The 25,060-nt window shown below is 52.8% G+C and overlaps 2 protein-coding genes across 2 annotated transcripts; one reads left to right on the top strand and one right to left on the bottom strand.

The window, feature by feature from the left end:
- The first annotated feature begins 225 nt into the window (after positions 1 to 225).
- On the top strand, positions 226 to 6,887 carry SMTNL1 (smoothelin like 1). Its single transcript, XM_021684851.1, has 7 exons — positions 226 to 957; positions 1,172 to 1,304; positions 1,418 to 1,469; positions 2,659 to 2,826; positions 3,019 to 3,133; positions 3,245 to 3,396; positions 6,743 to 6,887. The coding sequence occupies exons 1-7, from the start codon at positions 226 to 228 to the stop codon at positions 6,885 to 6,887; spliced, it is 1,497 nt and encodes a 498-aa protein (XP_021540526.1).
- Positions 6,888 to 8,743: 1,856 nt separating this feature from the next.
- On the bottom strand, positions 8,744 to 21,019 carry UBE2L6 (ubiquitin conjugating enzyme E2 L6). Its single transcript, XM_021684852.1, has 4 exons — positions 20,949 to 21,019; positions 17,098 to 17,193; positions 11,269 to 11,455; positions 8,744 to 9,420 (listed from the first exon to the last, which is right to left on the bottom strand). The coding sequence occupies exons 1-4, from the start codon at positions 20,973 to 20,975 to the stop codon at positions 9,269 to 9,271; spliced, it is 462 nt and encodes a 153-aa protein (XP_021540527.1). The 5' UTR covers positions 20,976 to 21,019; the 3' UTR covers positions 8,744 to 9,268.
- Positions 21,020 to 25,060: the final 4,041 nt, after the last annotated feature.

Genomic DNA, 25,060 nt, shown 5'->3' with positions numbered 1-25,060 from the left:
AGTCAATGTGGCCCAACACCTCACCTTTGGGGAAGCAGCACTGGACCCCTTCATTTTACCGCAGGGAACGCGGATGCTCCTGTCACATGTCCAAGCAGTGGGGGACCCAGGACTGAGCAGCAGGCCTCCAGACTCGCAGGCCAGTGCTCACTGAGGGCGGGGTCTTCACCTCACGCAGGAATGGGGCATGACATGACCAGGTCTGCTTGTCTCCACTTTCCAGAGATGGAGCAGAAGGAAGAGAAGCCCTCTGAGGATGGGACCACTATCTCCCCAACCCCAGAGGCCCCGGTGACGCAGGGAGGTGGAGCCTCTGCCGAAGAGGCCAAAGGTACAACCGAGACGAGCGTCAAAGAGGGGCCTCCGGATGCAGCGGGAAAGCAGGAAAGAGCCCCAGCCGAGGACAGCACGTCAGCTGAACTTCAGGGGGAAGCCAATGGGTTGGATGACGCCAAGGTGGAATCCAAAGCGGAGGCTGAACTTCACAAGGAGGACGGCAGGAAGGAAGAGGTCACAGAGGCTCCTCAGGAGATGACTGATGGGAAGGAAGAGACCCAACCCGACCCCAAGGAGGCTGAGGAAGCACAGGGGACCACGTTGGCCTCTGAGAAGCAGCAAGCTGACGAGAAGGAGGCCAAGCCCCAATCTAGGGAGGAGGCCTGTGTGAATGATGAGGCCGAGGCTGAGCCCAAGCAGGCTGCTGGGGAGCAGGAGGCCAAGACTGGAGCCAGGGAGGCTGATGGGAAAGAGGAGGCCACGGTGGCCTCTCAGGAGAAGAGCAGCAAGACAGAGGAGCCCGTGGCTGAAGCCCAGAAGAAAGCCAGTGCCCCAGAGGTCAGGTCAGACCCTCAGACGAAGGCTGCTGTGGAAGGGGAGGCGGACTCTGAACCTCGGGAGGCTGACGTGAAGGAGGAGGCGGTGAGTGAGGCAAAGGAGAGGAGGGAGGAGGCCCCCACAGTGTTCTGGAGTCCCCTGCACCCCAGGAAGTAAGCCCCCCACCCCTGGCTTTATTCCTTTGGGGAAGTCCAGTCTTCCCAATGACATCAAGAGCCTGGGGTGGGGGGATAGACCCGTGGCCCCAGGTTGCCTTCCGGCTCTTCCTGAAGTCCTCACAAAGACTCGGGCAGGTGCTTGTGGGACCATGAGCCCACACAGATCATGTTCGTTCCAGGAGCCAGGTAGTCCCAAGGAAGAGCAGGACCAGGGTGTGGAGAGAGAGTCGGAGGAAGGAGCAGGAGTGATTCCCAGCTCCCCTGAGGAATGGCTCGAGAGCCCCACAGAGGAGGGCAGTGGCCTCCGCCCAGGTGAGTGAGTCCAGGGGCCCATGGGGTGCTGCGGGAGCTACCCTGAGGAGGTGTGCAGACAGCACGTCAAGGTAGCTCCAGCTTCCCTCCCTCTCTCCATTCCCTCCCTCCAGATGGGTTGGGTCCAGACACAGCAGCTTCCGGAGAGACCAGTCCTTCAGCCAGGTAATGTCAGATTCGGGGGCCCCCGTTCCAACTCCCTCTACTACACTCTCCCTTCCAAGTCTACCATCGCCTGGGCCTGGGTCTCCCTGGCGCCTGATCTAGAGATATTCCAGGATTCCTGGCTTTCAGCCCCCTACCCCAGGGCAGAGCCCAGGAAACCAAAGGAGCCAGAGGCTGGGAGCAAAGGGGCCACTCCCACTCCACCACTAAAGCCTCCTCCTCAGCGTCCTTGGCAGATCTTCACGGGGCTCCTCATCTTGTCCCTCAGCACGTTTCCGTGGCGTCAACCCTGCCCACGGAGTGTGAGCAGAAAGCCCGAGTTCAGACAATGACTCTGCCACTTACCAACTGTGTGGCCTTGTCTGTGTCACTGTTCTCTTCTATGAAGTGGGCCCCGTAATCAATACCTACCTCATAGCGTGAGGCTAACATGGCATAAAATGTATAAAGCACGTGGGGCGCCTGGCTGGCTCAGTCGGTAGAGCACGCAACTCTTGATCTCAGGGTCGTGAGTTTGAGCCCCACGCTGGGCATAGAGATTACTTTTATAAAAAACAGTATAGAGCCCTGAGCACAGTGCCTGGTACCCGGCGGGTGCTGGATAAAGCGAGAGCTTTCTTCTTGCCAGTGTATAACTTGACTCATTGGAGGAATCATCCTTTGTCTTGACCTGAGTGAGATTCACCTCCCTGCCGCTTTCTTAGGGAAAGGTAGTGGGTACATGTTCACCTGGGCCGTTATGGGACAGGCTCAGTTGGGTGCTCTCCACTCCCCTTCTTTCTCGAGCCTTAGAGCCACCGTGTCAGGTAGCTCTTCTTGTCCCCAGTTTCCAGATGAAGAGGCTGAGGCTCAGAGAAATGACACGACAGTCCCAAGATCACACAGCAAAAAAGAGGCAAAGCCAGGATTCAAACTCAGGTCAGACCTCAGACTTGTCTTAGCTCTCCCCACACATCTCACCAGACCACACGCTCCCCAAAGTTAGACTGAGCCTCGTTATTCCGCCTTGATCCCCTCCCAGTGCTGGGCACAGAGGAGAGGTGTGCCGGGAGTGGGGGCCACAACTTCATACGCCTCTTTTGACTGCAGGGAGCTCCCCCCCAGCCGGCCCCCTGCCTCCTAACCCCTCCTTGTGCCCTGGAGGGGCTGGTCCCAGCCCTTCTCACACTGCTCTGAACCTTCTCCATAGTGAGTCTTCACCCAGCGAGATGCCCCAGAGTCCCACAGAGCCCCCTCCCTCCCAGGAGAAGAAGAAAGAGAAGGCACCAGAGCACAGGGTGACAGCCCCTGCCCGGCCGCGGGGGCCCCGGGGGCCCCGGGCACAGAACCGCAAAGCCATCGTGGACAAGTTTGGCGGGTACAATGCAGGCTGGGCTGGGCTGGGCTGGGCTTTCCGCGGAACGGTCGCTTCGTGGGGAGGCCTGAGGGCGTGGGAACTGCCCGGGCCCAGGTGGGAGGGCTGCTGTCTGGGGCCGGGGCTCCTCCCCGATGGGGCGTCCTGTGGCCTCTCGCCTCTCTGGCTGGGCCTTCTCCATGCCTCCCCTTGCAGGGCAGCGTCGGGCCCCACGGCCCTGTTCCGAAACACGAAGGCAGCCGGGGCAGCCATCGGCGGCGTCAAGAACATGCTCCTGGAGTGGTGCCGGGCCATGACCAGAAACTACGAGGTGGGCAGGGAGCAGGGGCCGTGTGGGGCAGGGGACCCTTCCCCCGGGCGGCAGGTGGCGCAGAGCCCGAGGGGCTCACCGAGGCCTGCTCTGGGCCCCGCTCACCGGCAGCACGTGGACATCCAGAACTTCTCCTCAAGCTGGAGCAGCGGCATGGCCTTCTGCGCGCTCATCCACAAGTTCTTCCCCGACGCCTTTGACTACGCTGAGCTTCAGCCCACGCAGCGCCGGCACAACTTCACCCTGGCCTTCTCCACAGCTGAGTAAGCCGCAGGGGCGGACGGCAGGCCCGGGGCGGGGGCGGGGGGGGCGGGGGGCGGCGGGGGAGGGGCTGCGCACGCGCGCTGGATTCACACGGGGCAGGGAGCGCGCTGGTGGTTCGGCCACACGGCCACGCGTCCGACAGACGCTTTTCGATCGCCAGGAGCTGGGTCAGGGCACAGCCGTGGGTGAACCGGGCAGAAAGCCCGCTTGCCGTGGCTTAGAGTCTAAAGGGCGAGACGGATCATAAGCTCAGCCCTCCGTGTGAAATGTAACGGGGCGCAGGGGGCCGTGCCCTAAAGAGAACGCAGGCAGGGCAAGCCGTAGAAGAGCCCCAGGCCTGCCGTTTTAGACACGGTGGGCCCCGAGATTCGGGGCCACAGTCTGACTCTGCCATTTCCTAGCGGTGTGATCTCGAACAGGCTCCTTTACCTCTCTGAGCCTTCACGTCCTGATTTCTAAAATGGGCACGTTTCCTCTTCTGAAGGGCTACTGCGAGAATTAAGTAAATAATTAGGTGAAGTCTCTCTAGCAGTGCCTAACCCAGAGCAAACCCTCCAAAAAAGAATCTGAGCTGTTGTTCCTATACGATGATGGATGATAGCACAGTTTTTACAATAATTACTCATCACTTTGGAATCTGGAGGGGGATTTCTTGCTGAGGCTCACACGGCTGGATGCCGGGGGTGGTGGTGGTGGGATGGAGAAAGGGATACTGGAAAAGCAGGAGGAGTGTGAGGAACAGTGTGGCCCAAGAAGAACCTGAGAGGCAAAAAACGTGCTGCTAAGTGGTGGTGTGAGGGGAGGTGCTCCCATCACCAAAGTACCAGAGCCGGCCTCGGCCGGAGGCCTCTGTCTCTACCTACCTGGGAAGCCTGAATGCATCCTGATGGCCTTAGGGCTCCCAAGGAGCACATGCCAGGAGCACCTCTTCTTTCCAGCCCCAGGGAGAGGCTTCTGAGCCATCCGATAGAAATGGATTATGCAGAGGATGTTGCCAGTGAGGTCAACTCTGAGGGCCCAGAATGGACAGATGAGGGCACCTCCAAAGCCTCGGGACAGGGAGGGAGTCCCTGGGGATGTCAGCAACACTTGGGGCTGGAACGCTGAGCCCTCTGGTCTAGCCCAGGCCTGGCCACCAACCCACAGGGAAGCCTGGGGCAGCACCGTTCCCCTCTCTTGCCCTGCGTGTCCCCCGGGGGCAAAAGGGGAAAATGGATGTGGAGCTGTGCTTTGCAAATGGGTTTTTCTTTTTTCAGCAGATCCCTCAAACAAAATATTAAGTGAATGCCCGACATATAAACCAGATTACAGGGGGACCTTTTTATTTTTTATTTTTTTTAAACTTTCATTGAACTAAATAACACTTTTCTTATGAAATGTACATATTGCTTCAAAACACTAGCTCATTCCTAGAGGTTGACCTTCATGGCTGTAACTTGTATGTAGTGAAACTGGTACAGAAGGCCCAAAGCGTGTCCTAACCCAAATGATAATTGCCCGTAGCCTGGATGACACTGGATAAAGTGACCCGCTAAGAGGAATCATTACAACCCACTGGCCTCTAGGTTATTTGAGCGTATCACTCTTCTCAGCCACCTGCTCATGGTTATGACCTAGAGTTTTTGCCAGTAATTGTACCACCTTCAGAATCTTGGTTTCAGACATTGAGCACTCTCTCCCTGTCCCCACCCCTCACCTCTCTAACTCACTTAGGTTAGCAGCCCCACTCCAAGAGATTTTTAACCCCGTGGGGACTTCTAATCCAGTAACCTCACCATTTTCCACTTTTGGTCAGCTTCCTTATGTCTTCACTCCCCAGCTCCGAATTCATGGTCTATCAGTGTCATTACTCACAAGGGGACCTTTCTAGGCTGGGAGGGGTTCCTGGAGCACACCAGCTCCCCACCTAACACCCTTCCCAAGATGCTCCCTGAGGCACGTGTACGGGGCCCTAGGGCACCAAGGATGCAATTTGAAAACCACCAGACTTGATATTCCAGAAGACCCCTTCCAGTTTCACATTTTCCTGCCGAGGGATGGAGTGAGCGCCCTGGGGTGGGAAGCTGAGGGGGTCAGGAGTACCAGGTCCTGCTCTGGGTTCAGAAGCACCTTTAATGATGATGACAAGCCCCATGAATTGAGGGTGATTAGGTGCCGGGCGTCCTGCTAAGAGCTTTCCTTAGATCATCTCATTCTATGCTCTTAGCAATCTTAGAGGGCGGATGAGTAGTGAGGTCCCTCGACGTCCTAGGTTCATACAGGAGGTCCTGGCAGAGCCGTGACATAGATGTGAAACTCCCAGTCGAGACTGAGAGCTGTAAGTGAACGCCAGGAACCAAGTGTGCCTGGCCCGCAGGACACAGATCATTGTCCTCCTGCACCTGCCTTGCCTCAGTTCCAAGCCAGGCAGAGCCGGGGGGGGGGGGGGGAGTTGAATAATCAGGTGACGAGGACTGGGCTGCCAGGAGACATCAGGCAGCAGTGAAAAGGGAAGGCTGTTGGTAGGGATGCGTGGGGCCACAGGATGGAGGAGCTGACCTGCAGAATTCGAATCTTGCCACACACACACCCCACCCCACCCCGGCCTTAGCTCTGTGACTCTTGGCAGCTGACTTCCCTTCTCTTTGGGTTTGGTGTGAAGATTAAGTGTGCAAAGTAAGGAGGCTCCTGCTCCAGCCATCACCTCCCACTGCCCCTGTTCTAGAACTCACCTGATTCCCATGGAATCCTGGGACGTGGGGGAACAGCCAGTGCTCGCCCGGCCCCCATCAGCTGTGCTCCCAGAGGAGCCCAGTCCCACCGCCCCTCAGGCCCAGTGGGAATGAAGCTTCTCCTGTGTAGGGGGACAGCACCCTGACCCACCCCCAGGAACGGAAGTCACCACACTGGCGACAGGGAGCATGTCCCGTTCTTGGCAATCCTCCAGACTGTGCCCCTCCCCCGGCTCTCAGGCCAGTCCGGCTTGGGTTTCAGCCCAGCTGTCTCTGCCCCAAGAGAGGGTTTCCACCGGGAGCCTGGATCCTCCCTCTGCCAGCACCATGGCAGTCTGATGGGCTGGGACTGCCGAGACCCAGCTTCAGGGCAAGGATGCCACAGGCAAGCCTGGGATTGAGCCCCAGCTGTGTAACTCACTTTGACCCAGAGGACATACGTGGGCTTTGGGATCAGACCAAGCTGCGTTTGAGTTTGGACTGTCAGGGGCTCAGTGACCTCATCTGTACAATGGGTTGGTCGGCCTAGATGACCTCTCAGCTCCAACATACACAATTCTCTGGGTTTCACCCTGGCTGGGCTGCGCCCCTCCCCCTGGCCCCCGCATCCTTCAGCTTTGGCTCTGCCCCTCAGGAAACTGGCCGACTGCGCCCAGCTGCTGGAGGTGGACGACATGGTGCGCTTGGCGGTGCCTGACTCCAAGTGCGTCTACACCTACATCCAGGAGCTGTACCGCAGCCTTGTGCAGAAGGGGCTGGTGAAGACCAAGAAGAAATGAGGAGCGGACCGGCCCTGTGGGTGGAGGTGGGCAGAGCTGGGGCTTGAGCCAGGGCAGGTGGCACCAGTCTTAAATGCATTAAAAGTACTTTTATAAAATCCTGTCTGGCCCCTCAGTGCACTCTCCATACCGCCCCCCCCCCCCCCCCCCGGGCCCCCCCCCCCCCCCTGGAATAAAAACCCCCCGCCCCCAGGGTTCCTCCCCTGACACGATCTTCTCAACAACCAACATGGTCATTTGGGAAAGGACAGTGGCCTGGGCGCCACCCAGCCTCCCACAACCCCCCCCCGCCCCACCCCCGCGACTACGCAGCTGTGTGACCTTGGGCCAGTGAGTTAATCTCTCTGAGCCTCAGCTTCCCGTCTGAACAGGGATAACAGGAGTTCAAACGTGATGGAGGTGTTGTGAGGGTTGAATGAGATAATGAAACGAGCAAACAGCCTTGCCTGGTGCCTGTCACTTAAGTGTTCCCTAAATGAGGCCAAAAGTAAATGCATTCATACATTTCGAGCCATTGGTGGTGCTTTTCCTGATTCTCTTCCCTCTTTCCACACTTGTCCCAGATTAGGTGCTGGGATAGAAGATTCTCTGGGAATCTCAAGCTAGGTCAGCAGGGCCTGGGGTGATACCCTGCACTCTGTCTCTTACAAGCAGCGGCCTTCCAGAAGCTTACACCGACACTCCCTGAAGGTCCTTCTTTCGGGTTAAGTTAATCCCTCTGTTTGGGCTGAAGTTCTGGCTTGCTTTTGCTTTTCCATTGTTCGTTGGGGATGCTCCCCTGAGCTGCTTATAATTTCCTGCTAACAGGCCTGTCTGCCTTTATCAGCCATTCGGAGCACGTGTGCTGACAAGAACAGCTCATGAGAAACACGGAAAAGAAAACCAGCCAGCTTGGCGCTGCGGCCGAAGGTGTGGACGCCGCCCTGACTGGCAGGGCAGACCCGGCCATCCACCGAAGCACTCTGTGCCTCAGTTGCCTCATCTGTAAAATGGGGGTGCTCCCCCTGTGGATGGGTTGACAGCCTAGTCCCTCATGGCCAGTTTTCCCCACAGCGTTTGGGGTTACATGAGGCTTGGAGCCGAGCGAGCCGTCCATTTTGGGGAGCAGGGTCACACCTTTTAGTAGAGAGCAGCTAACCCTCAGCCTCACCTTCTCCCAATGAAACCACCCCATCCTCTCAACGAACACTCAGCCAGCCTCCAAATTCATCTGTGACTTTAATGGGTGGACAAGTGGATGGTTTTTGGGGTCCCCCTGGACTGGAAACTATGGAGGGAACACTCCTCCCGGCCTGAAGGCTGGCTTCCAGAAACCAGCAACCTCAGGGGGTAGCAAGTGGCTTTAAAACCATGTAGTCAGGGGACACCTGAGCAGCTTAGTTGGTTAAGCGTCTGACTCTTGGTTTTGGTCCAAGTCATGATCTCAGGGTTGTGGGATCGAGCCCCGCATCAGGCTCCGCGCTCAGGGTACAATCTGCTTGAGATTCTCTTTCTCTCCCTCTCCCTCTGTCCCTGCCCTCCGCTTGTGCACGCATTCTTCCAAATAAATAAATAAATAAATAAATAAATAAATAAAATCTTTAGAAAAAGGAAAAAAAAGAGTTTAAAATCATGTCGTCAGGGGCACCTGGGGGGCTCATTCGATTGAGTGACCGACTCTTGGTTTCAGCTCAGGTCATGATCTCGCGGTCATGAGATGGAGCCGTGTGTCAGGCTCTGTGCTCAGCAGGGTGTCTGCTTGAGATTCTCTCCCTCTCCCTTTGCCCCTCTCCCTACTCGTGTGCTCGATCTCTCTAAAATAAATAATAAATTAAAAAAACAAACAAACCATGTAGTCAGATTTCCAGGATGGAAATTCTTCATTTCGTGATTTATCAGTGGAAAAGGAAAGGTTTAGCACCTAAATCTAGACATGTAATACCTATTAGCAGTCTGGCCAACTGCAGTCACTCAATAAACAAATTGCTCAATTGTAAATATGATTCTGAGTGCCCTAGCCTTCCATGCATCCTCCCCACGTGCCCTCTGCCCCCTGATGCCTGGGCCCTGCGGGGATTCTGGTTGCCTTCTGGGCTCATTTCCTGCCAGCCGGCCTGGAGGTGACCTGTGACTGTAAGACAGAGCAATTAGTGAGACCAGGATTTCCAGGCCCTAGGGCACTGGAGAACTGTGCAGCCGTGAACTCCTCTGGCTCTGGGGCAGAGAAAGAGAGCGGGAAAAGCCCACCTGTGGCCAGGTGAACCTGGGAATGGGCCCACACATCACACACACAGACTAATGACTAACAATCTATGAAGGAAAACATGGAACAAAGGAGAGGGGCTCCAGCCCCCAGTCCATGACACGTGTCCATCCATCACGTAGAGGATGGGTGAGAACAGTTAGGAGGGTCGGTCCGCTCCATACCGGAGGGTGAACTCTCTGGCCTCTATGTTGAACAGCTCCGGATTGTGTGTCAGCAGATCCGCGAGCTCCATCCGAATCGGCTGCCCCAGGTCCGGTCTATTCACCAGCACGCTGAGGGCCTCCAAGACTGGGGAGAGAGGCCAGATCAGGACAGCAGGATGAGAGAAAAACCCGGGGAAGGAGGCGATGGCAGCCCACCCCCAGATGCCCCGGCATTCCACACTCACTCCGTGGAAGACTCCCAGGGAGGTTCCATCTCTCAGGATGAGGATGACTCTATGACCAAGTCAAATGCCCCTCGTTCCTCACTGATGATGCTCAAAGCCCTGACTGGCTACACCAGTGCTTTCAAACTATGTTCCATGCTTTAGAAAAGCTTCCCATCACGGGGGTCGATGAGATAACTGGGGTTTCGGGGTCCCACTCCCTTTTCAACAAGAACCACTCTGTTTTTCTGCTTGACATTAGGACTCCAAATCAACTTTTATTTGGGAAAAAGGGTTCTGAGGCTAAAGACTGGAAACCACTATTGCCCGTGGCTCTGGGAACCCCGTGAAGGCAGTGGTCCATCGCTCAAGGCACGTGCACGTATGAACACACACAAACATGTGGTTCGACATTAAGAGTGCTCCACAGTCCCCCTGGACCACTCCTCCTGTCCCCCTGGGGATCCTTGTTCCCAAAGGCTAAGAACTCCTGAGCTGGTCGGGGTGCCTGGGTGGCTCGGTCGGTGAAGCCTCTGACTCTTGATTTCAGCTCAGCTTGTGCTCTCAGGTCATGAACTCAGGGTCATGAGATTGAGGCATCAGGCTCCTCGTGCAGTGGGGAGTTTGCTTGAGATTCTCTCCCTCTCCCTCACCCCTCTCTCACCCTCACTCGTGCAAACACACACACTCTCTCTCTCTCTTAAAAAATAATTAATTAATTTAAAAAAAAAAGAACTCCTGAGCCGGTCCAGAAGCAGGACAGACTGCACACAGAACGCACTGTCCGATATACAAGGTAGCCACTAGCCACATGTATATATCTACATTGAAATGAATGAAAATTAACGCAATGAGGAATTCAGTTCCTCCGTCACATTAGCCACATTTCAGGTGCTCAGTAGCTACCTGTGGCTACTGATTAGGAACTGGACTATGCAGCTGTGGAACATTTCTATCACTCCAGAACGTTCTGCTGGGTAGCACTGTTCTAGAGTCAGCCAAGCCTGGCTTTGAAGCCCCGCTCGGCCACTTGCTATGTGACCGTAGGCAAGTGCTTTAGCTGTCATGTGCCCCGGGGTCCTCATCGACTCGAGAGGCAATGACAGCACCACGCATGGGGCTGCTGGGATTGGATGCAGTCGGCGTGTGAAGCTCCTAGCACAGTGCTCACAGTGCTTCATCGGGATGTACTGCTGTCACTGGGCCAGTCTCCTCAACTGTCGTTTCAGGCACTGAGCCTGGGAAGGAACAGACCTCACCAAGGTCTGCAGGCAGAGCAGCAGAGCCCTTCCCTTCACAGCCCGTGGTTTCTCTCTCCCATGACCCACAGCCACGCTGCTCTGTCGCACCTGTCCAGGTAGAAGAGCAGGGGCAGGACCAGGTCAGCCAGTCCAGCGTCTCAGGACGCATCCCTTCTATCCAAAGACAGGCTCAGGGGCGCCCGGGTGGCTCCGTTGGTTAAGCGAATGCCTTCGGCTCAGGTCATGATCCCGGAGTCCCGGGATCGAGTCCCGCATCGGGCTCCCTGCTCAGCGGGGAGCCTGCTTCTCCCTCTGACCCTCCCCCCTTTCATGTACTCTCTCTCTCTCTCATCCTCGCTCTCTCAGATAAATAAATAAATAAATCTTAAAAACAAAACAAAACAAAGACAGGCTCAGCTGAGACCCGCGATTTTCATCTCCTCTCTTTTGGGCTTTTCTGACTCAAAATCAGTCCCATAACCCCGCACCCAGGATCAGTCCCTCCTGTTAAGCGAGGCCCAGTCCCACCTTGGCAGGTCTTGGTGTGAGGCTTCCAGTTCTCACGGCTGATGATGGGCAGGCAAACGCTTCCATTGTGGCCCACGTTGGGGTGGTAGATCCTGGTGGTGAATGTCACCGTAGGGGGCTTGAACGGATAGTCCTCGGGGAAGTTGATGCGCAGGTGGAAGGCCTTGAGGTTGTAGGGTGGTTTCTCCTGTGCAAGAGAAGGGGTCAAGCTCTGTTCCAAGACAGGTCTGCTTTGAAAAGATTGGTTTCCTCCTAGGACCTCGGTCTGGCTCCCCCCACTCCGCCCCACCCCGGGCTCCCAGGCATCCTCTCTGCCACACTCCCAGGTGGCACCTGCACTCACTTGGTGACCGCGCCACCTGGATTCGTGGGAGAATAGAGTCACAGAAGAACCCTGGCCTGGGAGACACCAACGTCAGGTCCTGGCTCAGGCCGTATAACTGACTGTGGACCAGCCGCCTCTCACCTTAGGGCCCGTTTCCTCATCGAAGACTGCGGCAAGTTTGATTAGATGAGCTCTAAGGACTATCTCTGCTTTTTTTGTGGGTTTTTTTTTTCTTTTTGATAATTAGCTTTTTTCCAGTTTTATTGAAAAATAATTGACAGGCATCACTGCGTAAGTTTAAGGTGTACGGCGTAACGGTTTGATATACATACATGGTAAAATGATGAGCACAGTGGGTTCAGTTAACATCCATCTTCTCACATAGATACAGTAAAAAGGAAAGAAAAAGAAGGGGGGCACTGGAGTGGCTCAGTCGGTGAAGGGTCCGACTCTTGGTTTTGGCTCAGGTCATGATCTCGGGGCCCTGGGATCGAGCCCCGTGTCGGGCTCCGAGCTCTGCATGGAGTCTGCTTGTCCATCTCCCTCCCCACGACTTCCCTCTCAAATGAATAAATAAAATCTTTAAAAAGAAAAAAAAAGAGTTAGAATGGTAAATATTGTTACTGTGTACTTTACCATGATAGAAAAAATGTTTTATTTTATTTTTTTAAAGATTTTATTTATTCATTTGAGACACAGAGATAAAGAGAGAGAGCATGAGCAGGGAGAGAGGCAGAGGGAGACGGAGAAGCAGACTCCCCACTGAGCGGGGAGCCCAACGCGGGACTCGATCCCAGGACCCTGGGATCATGACCTGAGCCGAAGGCAGACGCTTAACCATCTGAGCCATCCAGGCACCCCAGAAAAAATGTTTTAAAAAGAAAGAACTCAGGGCGCCTGGGTGGCTCAGTTGGTTGGGCGACTGCCTTCGGCTCAGGTCATGATCCTGGAGTCCCGGGATCGAGTCCCGCATCAGGCTCCCTGCTCAGCGAGGAGCCTGCTTCTCCCTCTGACCCTCCCCCCTCTCATGTACTCTCTCTCATTCTCGCTCTCTCAAATGAATAAATAAATCTTTAAAAAAAAAAAAAAAAAAAAAAAAAAAGAAAGAACTCAGGGGCTGAGGTGGCCGAGGGGTTGCCAGGAGCCAGTAGAAGACCCTCCGGACTTCGAGCAACCTGAAAGCTTTCCTGGGCACCTACCCTGTGCCACGTTGTGTTAAGGGCTTGACCCACACTAGTCCATGCAGCAGACAATAGGGGTTACACGAACTTTGGAGCCACCCTGCCTCAGTATGAATCTTGGCTCTGCCACTCTCTAGCTGTGTGACTTTATGCAAATAACTTAACCTCTCTGGGCTTCCATACGAGAATGCTAATAGACTTCTTCCCAGACCTTATGTGAGGACTAAATGAGTTCACTTATGTTAAGGGCTTAGAACAGGGCCTAGCACCTGGAAAGCACTACCTTTGTTGTCAGCTACTACAGGAAGGATTATGAGAATTCACCACTATTAGCATCTATTTCATGATAAGGAAACTCAAGTTCAATGTCTATAACTTGCCCAGGGTCACAGTGGAGTGCCAGGTGGGAACCCAGTGCCATCAACTCTACGTCTCCACACGTGAGCACTAGTCTAATCTCCTATAAGCAGAGAGCCCTGGAACTCAGGTGACCCCAGCACAGAGCACAGGGGCTTCCGGCTGGTTCCAAAGTCCAGATCCTTTCAGAAACTTTGTTACCAAGAAGACAGGACAAAGACAAGCAGAACGACATATGGGTGTAAGCCCAGAGTCAAGGTTGTACGAGAGCTCCTCTTGGTTAGCGGAGGACAAAATGGGAGCCATGGTGGTCCTGGGTGTGTCAGAGATAGAAGGGGTGATACAGGGCAGAGAAGGAAAATGTCTCAGTGTTCCCATTTTTGATAATAAGAGCCCGGGGCCTGCGAAGTAGAGACGGGGTCAAGGGTGAGGCCTCATGGAAGGGATGGGAGAATGTCCGTGTGTCCTGTCTGCGGGGGTGCAGGCGGGGCTTCCCGGGTCCTAACAGAGGAAGGAGGCTGCGGAGCCTTGGAGTGGGTGGGGGAGGCCTGGGAACCAGCCCCAGCTCTGCCCCAAGCCTAGGGCGTGGCTTGGAGCTCCTCCAGAAATCTGTTTCCTATCCGTAACATGAAGAAGTTGGACCACCCGACAGCTTCGTATTGGGGTCAGCTGAGAAAGCCCTATTTCCTTCTGAGTTCTGGGTTTATTTATTTATTTAGAAAATAAATAAATAAAATCTTAAAAAAAAAAAAAAGCACTCAGCTAGTCTTCCAGCTCTGCCACCTTCTCCTGTGTGACCTTCTGCGTGACAAGTCACCTAACCCCCTCAGCCTCCGTTTCCTCAACTGTAGAAAGATGTCAGTCTTCCCGGTGGGGTGGTTGAGAGGATTTCAGTATGATGCTCATGCAATGTCCTGGAAACAGGGCTCTGGCCACAGGGGGTTCTCAGTGAATGGAACTCTTACTATGAGCTTTCAAAGGCTCATCCCGCTGTCAGCTTTTTTACAAGGTGACAAGTGGGGCCACCTTGGTGAGCGTGTATATTGAGACTGAGCTTTTTTTTTTTTTTTTTTTAGATTTTATTTATTTATTTGACAAAGAGACACAGCCAGAGAGGGAACACAAGCAGGGGGAGTGGGAGAGGGAGAAGCAGGCTTCCTGCCAAGCAGGGAGCCCGATGCGGGGCTCGATCCCAGGACCCTGGGATCATGACCTGAGCTGAAGGCAGACGCTTAACGACTGAGCCACCCAGGCGCCCCTGAGACTGAGCTTTTGAGAGGCAATCCGTCGGCTCGTCCCACAGACCTTCCTGGGTTCTTCCCCTGCCCGCCAACCATGCCTCCTTTATTGCTTCACCAGGCACCTTTGGGACCCCTTAGCCGGCTGTCCTACAACAACCCTTGACCCCCCAATCCCAGACCCTTCCCACCTAGCATGCTCGTTCAGCACCCATGTATGGCTGGAAGGTCTCTGGCTAGTTCCTGGGGGCACACCTACTGTGCTATTGTGATTTATAAGAAATAGATATTTGGTCATTCAGATATATTTATCATATATATCTGGTCTTTGTCCACAGTGCCTGGCTCACAGCTCTCAAAAACCCTTGGAATTTCCCCAGTGTTGAGAGTGACCCACATGTCTTTTGTTATGTTAATGAAGTAGCTTTTGGAAGCACGTAAGGATGGGGACTGTAGGCAGGGGAGCCAACCCTGGGGTTAAAGTGTTGGAGGGGAGAAGGGCTCCAGTTCAATCACCAATGGTCGATGATTTAATCGATCGTGTTTACGGAATAAAGCCTCCATAGAAACCCAAAAGGGCACGGTTCAGAAAGCTTCTGGTCTGGTGAACACGTGGAGATTTGGGGAGAGTAGTGTGCCAAGAGCGGGTGGGAAGCCCCGTGCCCTTCCCCCATGCCTTCCCTGTGCATCTCTTCCATCTGGCTGTTCTGCGTTATAACCTTTCATCATAAACTGGTCATCTAGTAAGGACAATGTTTCTGCATTCTGTGAGCCACTCTAGCAAAGTAATTGAACCCGAGGAAGGGGTCATGGAACCTCTGATTTATAACCATTCGGGTCAGAAGCAGCCTGGACTAGAGACTGACATCTGAGGGGAGGCAGGGGCGTGTGTGCAAGGGGGACAGTCTTGTGGGACAGAGCCCTTAATCTGTGGGATCTGATGCTATCTCCAGGTAGATCGTGTCAGAAGTGAGTTAAAGAGTAGGACACCCAGCTGGTGTCCTGAGAATTGCTTGGTGGTGGGGCAGGGGATGCCCCTCCACACGCTGGAATTGTGCTCAGACCAGAAGACCAGCCACCTTGGTCTTGCCAACCATTAGGGTCCTCTCATTTCACAGTATCCTCTGAAATGTGACCTTCCCTAGGTTTCCCTGTCATCCACCTTCTTCCTCTGACCTGCTCCTCCACCTGCACTCTCATCCACCTCAGAGCTAGCCTCCTTGGGGATCTAATCCGTCGTCCCTGGAGCACCTTCTAGCACCTTCGTCCTCTGGTACCTGAGGCCCAGAGCAGGTGTCCTCACTCCAAACCAGGTAAATGGATTGCTTCAACCCAACAGCCCACAGGACTTGACAGACGTCCACCTTCAGCTCAGGTCATGATCTCAGGGTCCTGGGATCGAGTCCCGCATTGGGCTCCTTGCTCAGCGGGGAGCTTGCTTCTCCCTCTGCCTGCCGCTCCCCCTGCTTGTGCTCTCTCTCTCTCTCTCTGTGACAAATAAATAAATAAAATCTTAAAAATAAAAAAAGTCCAAATCCTATGAATAGTTCTCTTGATATTCCAAAGAACTACCATAAAGTTTCACTGTTTTAATTTTTATGTCCATGTAACTAAAGGTGTGTAGATGACTTCCCATAGAAATATCGTCAGTCTATTGGGGCGCCTGGGTGGCTCAGTCGGTTGAGCGACTGCCTTCGGCTCAGGTCATGATCCTGGAGTCCCGGGATCGAGCCCCGCATCGGGCTCCCTGCTCAGTGGGGAGTCTGCTTCTCCCTCTGACCCTCCTCCCTCTCGTGCTCTCTGTCTCTCATTCTCTCTCTCGCAAATAAATAAATAAAATCTTAAAAAAAAAAAAAGAAAATATCGTCAGTCTATTAATGATAAAATAGAAATCTTGCACTCAGACAGGTCCTCTAGAATACTGTTTTCAGGGGGAGAGTTTACTGAGAGACATTTAATAAATGGAGAAAAATCGGAATAGTAGAGATGAGTTATTCAGATTGTCCTACGTACCAGTAGTTGTCTGATCACTATACTGTACACCCGAAACTCATATGTCACTCTGTGTGAACTATACTGAAGTAAAAAAAAAAAAAAATAGTTGTCTGAAATATGATCTTTAAAAGAAAACAAAATACATTTTAGGTTGGGGAGGGCAAATTCCGCCAACTGCGAAAAACAGGAAGTTTACCCCTACCCCGTGACAAAGGTCCAGGAGATTTGTTTTCTTCTTTCGGGGCCGTTTGTCTGCTGACGCTTCTGTGGTGGGCTTGGTGACCACTGGCTTGAGGAGAGAATCTCCTACGAAATCCAGGAGTCTTGGGCGCCTGGGTGGCTCAGTTGGTTAAGCGACTGCCTTCGGCTCAGGTCATGATCCTGGAGTCCCTGGATCGAGTCCCGCATCGGGCTCCCTGCTCGGCGGGGAGCCTGCTTCTCCCTCTCCCGCTCCCCCCTCTTGTGCTCTCTCTCTCTCTCTCACTCTCTCTCTCAAATAAATAAATAAAATCTTTAAAAAAAAAAAAAAAAGAAATCCAGGAGTCTTTTTTAGCCCCTTCATCAGCCTGCTGAGACCTCAGAAGCAGTCAATGCTGAGACCTCTACCAGTGACTGACCTCCAGTCAGAAAAGGACTCTAAGGCAGGGGAAACTCTGGCCCAGTCCTCAGCCTCCCTGCTCATGGCCCTGGCCTGACACCCCAATGGAAGGCCATGGTCCCCAGGGACACTCACGGGCAGAAGGAGCACATGCCACACCAGGACGTCCGCATCATCGCTGGACAGGTTCCGCAGGTACGGGGGAAGCTTCTCCTGAAGATCCTCCAGCTCCTGCAGGAGGCACAGCGGTGGGCAGGGGGCTAGCCTCCCCTACTTCAGCCGCCCATCCGCCTGTCCCAGCAGCAAGCTGTCCCAGGTCCCAAAAAGGAACCCCTAGGGACAGATGCTGGCCAAGTCAGAGCCCTCATTTACTGAGCACTTAGAATGTGCCAGGCACAGGGGCACCTGGGCGGCTCAGTTGGTTAAGCGTCTGACTCTCGATTTCGGCTCAGGTCACGATCTCAGTCAGGGTCGTGAGACTGAGCCCTGCAACCAGCTTCCCACTCAGCAGGGAGTCTGCTTCTCTCCCTCTGGCCCTCCCCCTGCTTGCACACACACTCTCTCTCAAATAAATAAATAAAATCTTTTTAAAAAAAGGTTTATTTATTGGACAGAGAGAGAGTATGAGAGAGCTCAAGTAGGAGGAGTGGCAGAGGGAGAGGGAGAAGCAAGCTCTCCACTGAGCAGGGCGCCCGATGCGGGGTTCGATCCCAGGACCCTGGGATCACGACCTAAGCTGAAGGCAGACGCTTAACCGACTGAGCCACCCAGGCGCCCCAATAGATAAATCTTAAAAAAAAAAAAAAAAAAAAGAATGTGTCAGGCACAGTGCTGAGTGTTTTAAGTGACTTATGCGCCAGGTACCAAGTACCAAGCTCTGTAGGTACTAGTTGGGGAGAGAAGATGAAGATCCTTGTTTCCAGACATTATTACTCTCTTTGGAGCCTTTCCTCCTAAAGCCACGATACGACACGACACCTCTGTCCTTTTGCTCTCTTCCTGGAGAGACCCAAGGTCCTAATTCTCGTCCTCCCTCCCTTCTTCCCACGGCACCCACTGCATGTGCAGCATGAAGACAGACCCGTCCAGTGCTCATGGCAGAAAGGGCAGCAAAGAGAGACTCCTCCAGGCCAGGGCTGGGGGAGGGAGATGGTTCAGGCAGACTGCAGCAGAGGAGAACGCTACACACCAAGCAGAGAAACAAGGGGACAAGGAGTGACTCACATGCCCACCCCTGCCCCCAGATGTAGCCCAGTGACCAGGACATCACTTCATTCTCCCTCCAGCCCATTACAGAGCATCTTCTATTGACGGCTTGAGTGAGAAGGGCCCAGCCCTCAAGACCTTCCCTGGAGTAATGGCAGAAAGGTGAATATGACTATGTGAAGGTGTGCGGATACACACTGGGGAAGAGGACAGGGGAGCACTGAGCCAGGCCATGCAGAGTAAACAGGAGTCCGCCATGCAGAGAAGGGGAGAGGCACCAAGGCAGGGGGCCCAGTGAGACCAAATATGTACAGTGTGCCCCACGGAGGCTTACTAGTTATTGATGGAAAAGGGTTCCGTGATCAAGCACATTGGAAAACATAAAGCTAAAGTGTATTGTGAATCTCCAAGATGTGAGCCCACAGCATGCAGTACTTCTCAAACATATCTGACCAAGGAACCCCTCTTCCCTTTTGGGGTCCATCCTGTAGGACAACAGATCTTTTCTTTGGAAAACCAAACAACAACAATAACAAATATAAAGACATTCGAGGGCAAGTCATATTCCTCTGGAACACCAAATGGGTATAAACCATTGGTTTTCAACCACAGGCAATTTGACCCCACCCCCCAGTGGACCTTGGGCAATGCCTAGTACCATTTCGGGTTGTCACAAATTGGGGGAGTGCTATCAGAATCTAGTGGGCAGAGGCCAGGGATGCTGACAGACATCCTACAAAGAATTATCCAGCCTCAGGTGTCAACAGTGACAAGGTTGAAAAACCGTGGTATAAACAAAGGCAGACAGAAAGCTCAAACCCAGTCCACGGTACAGGAGGGGCTTTTCAGACTGTGGACCACATGAACTTTCTCTGCACCCCCAACATATAAACACAACCCTGGCCCCATCGCCTCTATCTCAGCTCGTACTCTGTCTCTGTTCATACCCACAAACTGCTTCTCGTGCCTTCTGCCCAGAGTCTACAAACCCTCAATTATTTTTCATTCCAAAAGTAGAAACATCTGCTCCCAAGAGTCCTAGCTGCAGTATCATCTACGACTCTTTGGCAAGAATGAAGCCCTAAGTCAAACAGAACTCTAGAGAGGACATTTTCCCAACTTTACTATAACTGGGATCGCTTGGACTTTTCTGTTGTAGAAGAGCTCTCCCAAAAGATTCTGCAAGCCTGACGATATCGAAACACAAGCTAGGACACACGGCTCTTTCCTGAGGCCGGTGAGGAAGTCACCTGACTCAGAGGAAAAGAAAATGAAAGTAAAGAGGCTACGGGACAAGCCTGCGAGTTGCAGCCCCACCAACCAGGGCTCCAATTCCAGCCCCATCACTCCCTACTGGGTGACCCTAGACAACCTAGTTATTCTCTCTGAGCCTCAACGTCCTCATCTGTAAAATGGGAGTGTAAGACTTATCTCACAGAGTTGCTGTGGGAATTTTACAAACTAGAAGTAAGTGGCCTGGCATTTCGTGGTGCCACTGTGATAAATACTGGCTCCTAGCTCTTTCCCGCTTGGCTAGAAGGACCTTCTGCCCCATTTTGTTGCTAAGCTCCAGATTTCAGTTCTTCTGGGCCGAGCCAGCTCTATGCCCCAATCTGAGACCCTCTATCTCGCAAAGGTGGAGGGGAGCCGGCAGCCCTCCTCACCCCCTTAAGCTCACCCCCACTCTACACACTGGAGGGGCGCTTCCGAGAGAGTCAAAGTCTGGGGCATGTCAGACCCATTTCACCATGAGTGCTCTTCCTTCCCCACCTATGCCCACCTCTGGGCTACACCCCAGTCCTTCAAACACCCTGGGTTTTCCCACCTCCTGGGGAATTTGCCCCCTTCCCATCCTCCCAGACCTCATTTCAAATTGTGTTCCTGACTGGAGGGGCATCTGGGTGGCTCAGTTGGGTAAGCGTGGACTCTTGATTTCCACTTGCTGGGGTCACGATCTCAGGGTCGTGGGATCGAGCCCCAGCTCAGGCTCCGTGCTCAGCGTGGAGTCGGCTTGGGATTCTCTCTCTCAAATAAAAATAAATAAATCTTCAAATTGTGTCACTGATTGGAAAGAAAGCTCAAGGGGGATGGAGGGGGGGCAAGATTTGTGCTCATCTCTGCCTCCCTGCTTCCTAGAACAGGAGCCAGCACATAACAGGCTTTCGACAACATTTGTAGAAGGAATGAGTGCGCGCCACCTACTCCAGGACGCCTTCCAGCTCCTCCTTGGCATCTTTTCCTCCTGAGAATACCCAGGGAACTTTGTTCCTGGCTCCTACTCAACACGCCATACTTCTCGGGACTCTAGAAATGTAGGTACCCAATTTCTGGGCGGGGCAGGAGCTACTCCAAGGCAAAGACCTTGTTCTCATTACCTCTGTTCCTAACACACACACACACACACACACACACACACCCCGCCCCCTGCCCCAGCAGAGCGCCTGGCTCCTGGAACCTTTCCAGCACCTCCGTGAGACGCATGCAATTGTTATCACAAGTTTCTGGCAGGAGAAAAGAAACCGAAACCAGTTCGGCTCAAGGAGAGCCGGCTCATCCCCATCCCCAGCACAGCCCAGGGAGGCAGCGACAGCCCCGCTCGAAACCCCCCCAGGCTTCCTCCAGCTCCAGCTCCCGCCCCTCTCGCAGACCCACTCCTCCTCCAGAAGGGGCGGCGGTGACAGCGACAAATAACCGCGCTCCAAGAGCCAGGAGAGGGATGCAGGGGGCAGGGCAAGGGAGGCAAGGGGAGCCGTGAGAAAGGGGTCTCCGACCGCCGTTACCTTCGCCACCCGCTTGCTGGCAGTCATCTCGGGACCGAGCGTGGGGGGAGTTCCGCGCTCTCCAGCACTACTGAGCTCCGGCGCGCCCCCTCGGTGCGCCCCGCCCCCTGGAGCCCCGCCCCCTGGAGCCCCGCCCCCGCGGCGCCGAGGACTCGGGTTCCCTTGGTCCCGCGCGAGGGGCTGGGATCCGGGGACCCGTGCGCGCGCGGCGTTGCCTGGCCCCCCGCGCCCGCTGGGGGCGCCGTGCACCGGGCGGAGAGCGCTCCGGACGCGGCGCCGGTCCGCCCCTCCGGGTTTTAGCTGCAGCTCCGGCGCCGGCGGCCGCGCGGGACCCCGCATCCCCACGGGCGCCTCCGTGCCACCTGCAGGACACACTCTCCGTGTGTCAGCACAGGCTGCTCGCGGTGCCAGCGCAGCCCATCCGCAGGCCGCCCGCGGCCTCCGCCGTCAGACCGCCGCCCTGAGCCGCTGGAAGAGCCACTTACCCGCCCTGGGCCCAGTGCCCCGTCTCTAAAACTGGATGGGGGATGGCTGGACGACATCCCCTGGCAGCTCGGCTCCTTTGTGGTGTCCAGCAGCATTCGCTGGTGGGACCGCAGGGACGCTTCTCCCAGGTGGCGGCTTGGGTGCAGAGCACCGCAAGGGGGCGCTGTTGGACCCATTCCTCTCGCTTTACGGGTTCCGTCCACAATTCATTCGGTGCTTGACTGGGTTTAATGTTTAGTGAGGGCCACTATGTGCTAATTTGGGAAACAGTTGGGTGGCGGGATCCCCAAGATGGACTTCAGGAGCCTCTCTTCGGGGGAGGCTGCTCGGCCTCCCTTATGGGCCTACAATGTGCGCCCCTCTGCAAGGGCAGAGACCTTTCGCCTGGCCGGACCCGGAGACCACCATGGAATAGCAGCCCCCGAGCACGGAGCAGTATCTGGGGAAGAATCTCCTAGTAACACTGGACTCCTTGGGAGGACTGAAGTCATAGTCCTCTCTCCGACCATCCCCTGTCAAAAGTCCAAATGAGGAAGGAAATCGGCATATTTTGAGTTCTGAGCTCTGTACCCCACAATTAGATAGTTTTTATCTAATTGTGTTAGAACCAAGTAACTTCTTTGCTCAGATGCGGGATGCATTTGCAGAACGATTAATTCTGTTTAATTCAACTCAATAAACTAACTGAGCATCTTCTATATGCCAGAAGTGACTAGGAAACTGTCGGAAAGGTGAGGGAAGAAAGGCATTTGAACCTACCTCTGATTATTCATCTTCGTTAATGAGCATTTACTACGGAGCGCCAGACCCTCCTTTGGGGAACACCCCGATGAGAAAGTGAGGTCCCTGGGGCGCCTGGCTGGCTCAGTCCATGAAGCATGTGACTCTTGATCTTGGGCCTGTGAGTTCAAGCCCCAGGTTGGGTATAGAGAGTACTTAAAAATAAATCTTAAATAAGTAAAGTGGGGTCCCCTGTCCTTGAGGAGCTCTCAGGCTATTTAGACAGAGGGAAAGAATGCTGCCACTGTGCTCCACCCAGGGCCTCCCGTGGTAAGTGCTCAATACACGCTCAATATACGTTGTTGAAAGGAGGAATGGGAGAGAAGGATAAAGGGTTCTCCTATTTGGGAAGATAGTATTCCCATTGCTTTCAGAGAACAAACTCAGACATCTCTGTTCCTCCAACCCAGCATATTCGCTCCTGGGCAGGAACCAAACATCATTTTAATATTTATTAGTGTTATTTTTACTACTATTAACATTGTTTTAAAAAAAATTTTGCGTATTTATTTTAAGTAATCTCCACACCCCTGGACTGTTGCATTGCCATCAGGGAGAGCTGGTTATTAGGACTTATTCCCTGGTCCAGAACCTGGGTATGGTGAGTTCTATGCTCCTATCTGCATGACTCTTAACAATGCAATTTATAGCCTCCCTACCTTTGTTTTCCCATATATTTTCTTATGACTAACAGATATGGCAAACTGGGGGTGCTTGGGTGGCTTAGTTAGTTGAGTGTCTGACTCTTGATTTCGGTTCGGGTCATGATGTTGGTGTCATGGGATCGAGCCCCATGTTGGATTCCATGCGTAGCATGGAGTCTGCTTGTCCCTCTCTCTCTGCTCCTCCCCCTCACTCTCTGTCCCTCTAAAATAAATGAATAAAATCTTTAAAAAAAAATAGGGCAAACTAGTGGCTCAGAAATGCAATCAATTTTGCAGATATGTTTTATGTAGCTTGTACATTTTTTTAAATATGGTGCAACATTTTAAAAATGAACGACTTAAGTGCCAAAGTAGACAACTTATTTGCAACTTATTGCAAACAAAGAGTTAGGACCCCTAATACATAAAGAGTACCTTTGAATAAAAATTCAACAATTCTAGTAGAAAATGGACAAAATATATGAAAAAATTCAATGAAAAGCACAAAGAAATTGTTCTTAAACACCTGAGGGGTACCTGGCTGGCTCAGTCAGTGGAACATGTGACTCTTGATCTCAGGGTTATGGGTTCGAGCCCCACATTGGATGCAGACATTACTTTAAAAAATAAAATCGAAGGGTGTCTGGGGTGGCTCAGTTGGTTAAGCAACTGCCTTCGGCTCAGGTCATGATCCTGGAGTCCCAGGATCGAGTCCTGTGTCGGGCTCCCTGCTCAGCAGGGAGTCTGCTTCTCCCTCTGACCCTCCCACCTCTTGTGCTTTCTGTCTCTCACTCTCTCTCAAATAAATAAATAAAATCTTAAATAAATAAATAAAATAAATTCTAAATAAAAAATGTGAAAGATCAGCGGCTATGCTTACAATAGGATAAATGTATATATGAAAAGCACACCAAAGTACTTTTTTCACCTATCAGATTCACAAAATTTTATTTTATTTATTTTTTTTAAAATGTTTTATTTATTTATTTGACGAGAGAGATAGCGAGAGAGGGAACACAAGCAGGGAGAGTGTGAGAGGGAGAAGCAGGCTTCCCACCAAGCAGGGAACCCAATGCGGGGCTCAATCCCAGGACCCTGGGATCATGACCCCGAGCCGAAGGCAAACGCTTAACCGCTAAGCAACCCAGGTGCCCCCAGACTAGCAAAATTTTAAAAGTTGAATAATTAGTATACATCTTTGGGAGAGTGTAGGAAAATAGGCACTCGCAGATTGCTGGTAGAAATGTAAATTTTTACAGTCTCTACGATGAGCAAGTTGTCAGTAACTGGCAAAATGATAAATACACATCCCTTTGATTCATCAGTTCTGTTTCTAGGCATTTTATTTTATAGATATATGAAATTTTATTTTATCAATATATGAAATAATATAAGTACAGATTTACTTATTACAGCAAAACTTTGGAAACAATCCCTATCAAGAGGGATCTGGTTAAATAAAGTATGGAATATCCATACAAGTAAGTACAATACAGCCATAAGCAAGAATGAGGAAGCTGTTGATGTATTGATACAGAAGGCTCGTCAAGATAAACTTTATGGGAAAAAAGCAAAATATGGTACAATGTGGGGGCGCCTGGGTGGCTCAGTCTGTTAGGCGTCTGCCTTCAGCTCAGGTCATGATCCCAGGGTCCTGGGATCGAGCCCTGCATCCGGCTCCCTGCTCAGCGGGGAGTCTGCTTCTCCATCTCCCTCTGCCACTCCTCCTGCTTGTGCTCTCTCTCTCTCTGTCAAATAAATAAATAAAATCTTTTAAAAAATATATGGTAAAGTGTGAAATGTATGTTATAATCTGTGTAGGTAAAGGAAAAATAGTATTTGCCTGTGTATGCCCACATCTCTGGAAGGATGCAAGAGACTGTGCTTGTCTCTAGTGAGGGTAACTAGGTAACTGGGTACGGAGGGGAGAGGAAATCTTTTCACTATAAACCGCATTTCCTTTTAAAGTTTTGAACAATGTGAATGAACTACCTATTGACGCAAATGAACAAACCTTTTAGAATCTCCAAAAGTAGAAAAGAGAGTTTTGTTTGAGCCAAAGTTAAAACAGATGCCTGGAGAAACCTGCTCTTCACAGGGAAGAAAGGGTTCTGGAGAATGAATGGATTTTACAGGTTATATACTTTTTACATCTTGTAAAAGCTCAAAAGGTTATAGATTAGCATGTAGGCAGGAATCACG

This window comes from Neomonachus schauinslandi, chromosome 11 (assembly GCF_002201575.2).
Source record: "Neomonachus schauinslandi chromosome 11, ASM220157v2, whole genome shotgun sequence".
Taxonomy (NCBI): domain Eukaryota; kingdom Metazoa; phylum Chordata; class Mammalia; order Carnivora; family Phocidae; genus Neomonachus; species Neomonachus schauinslandi.
Note: the sequence above shows the minus strand (reverse complement) of the source record. Positions and strands in the feature narration are given on the sequence as shown.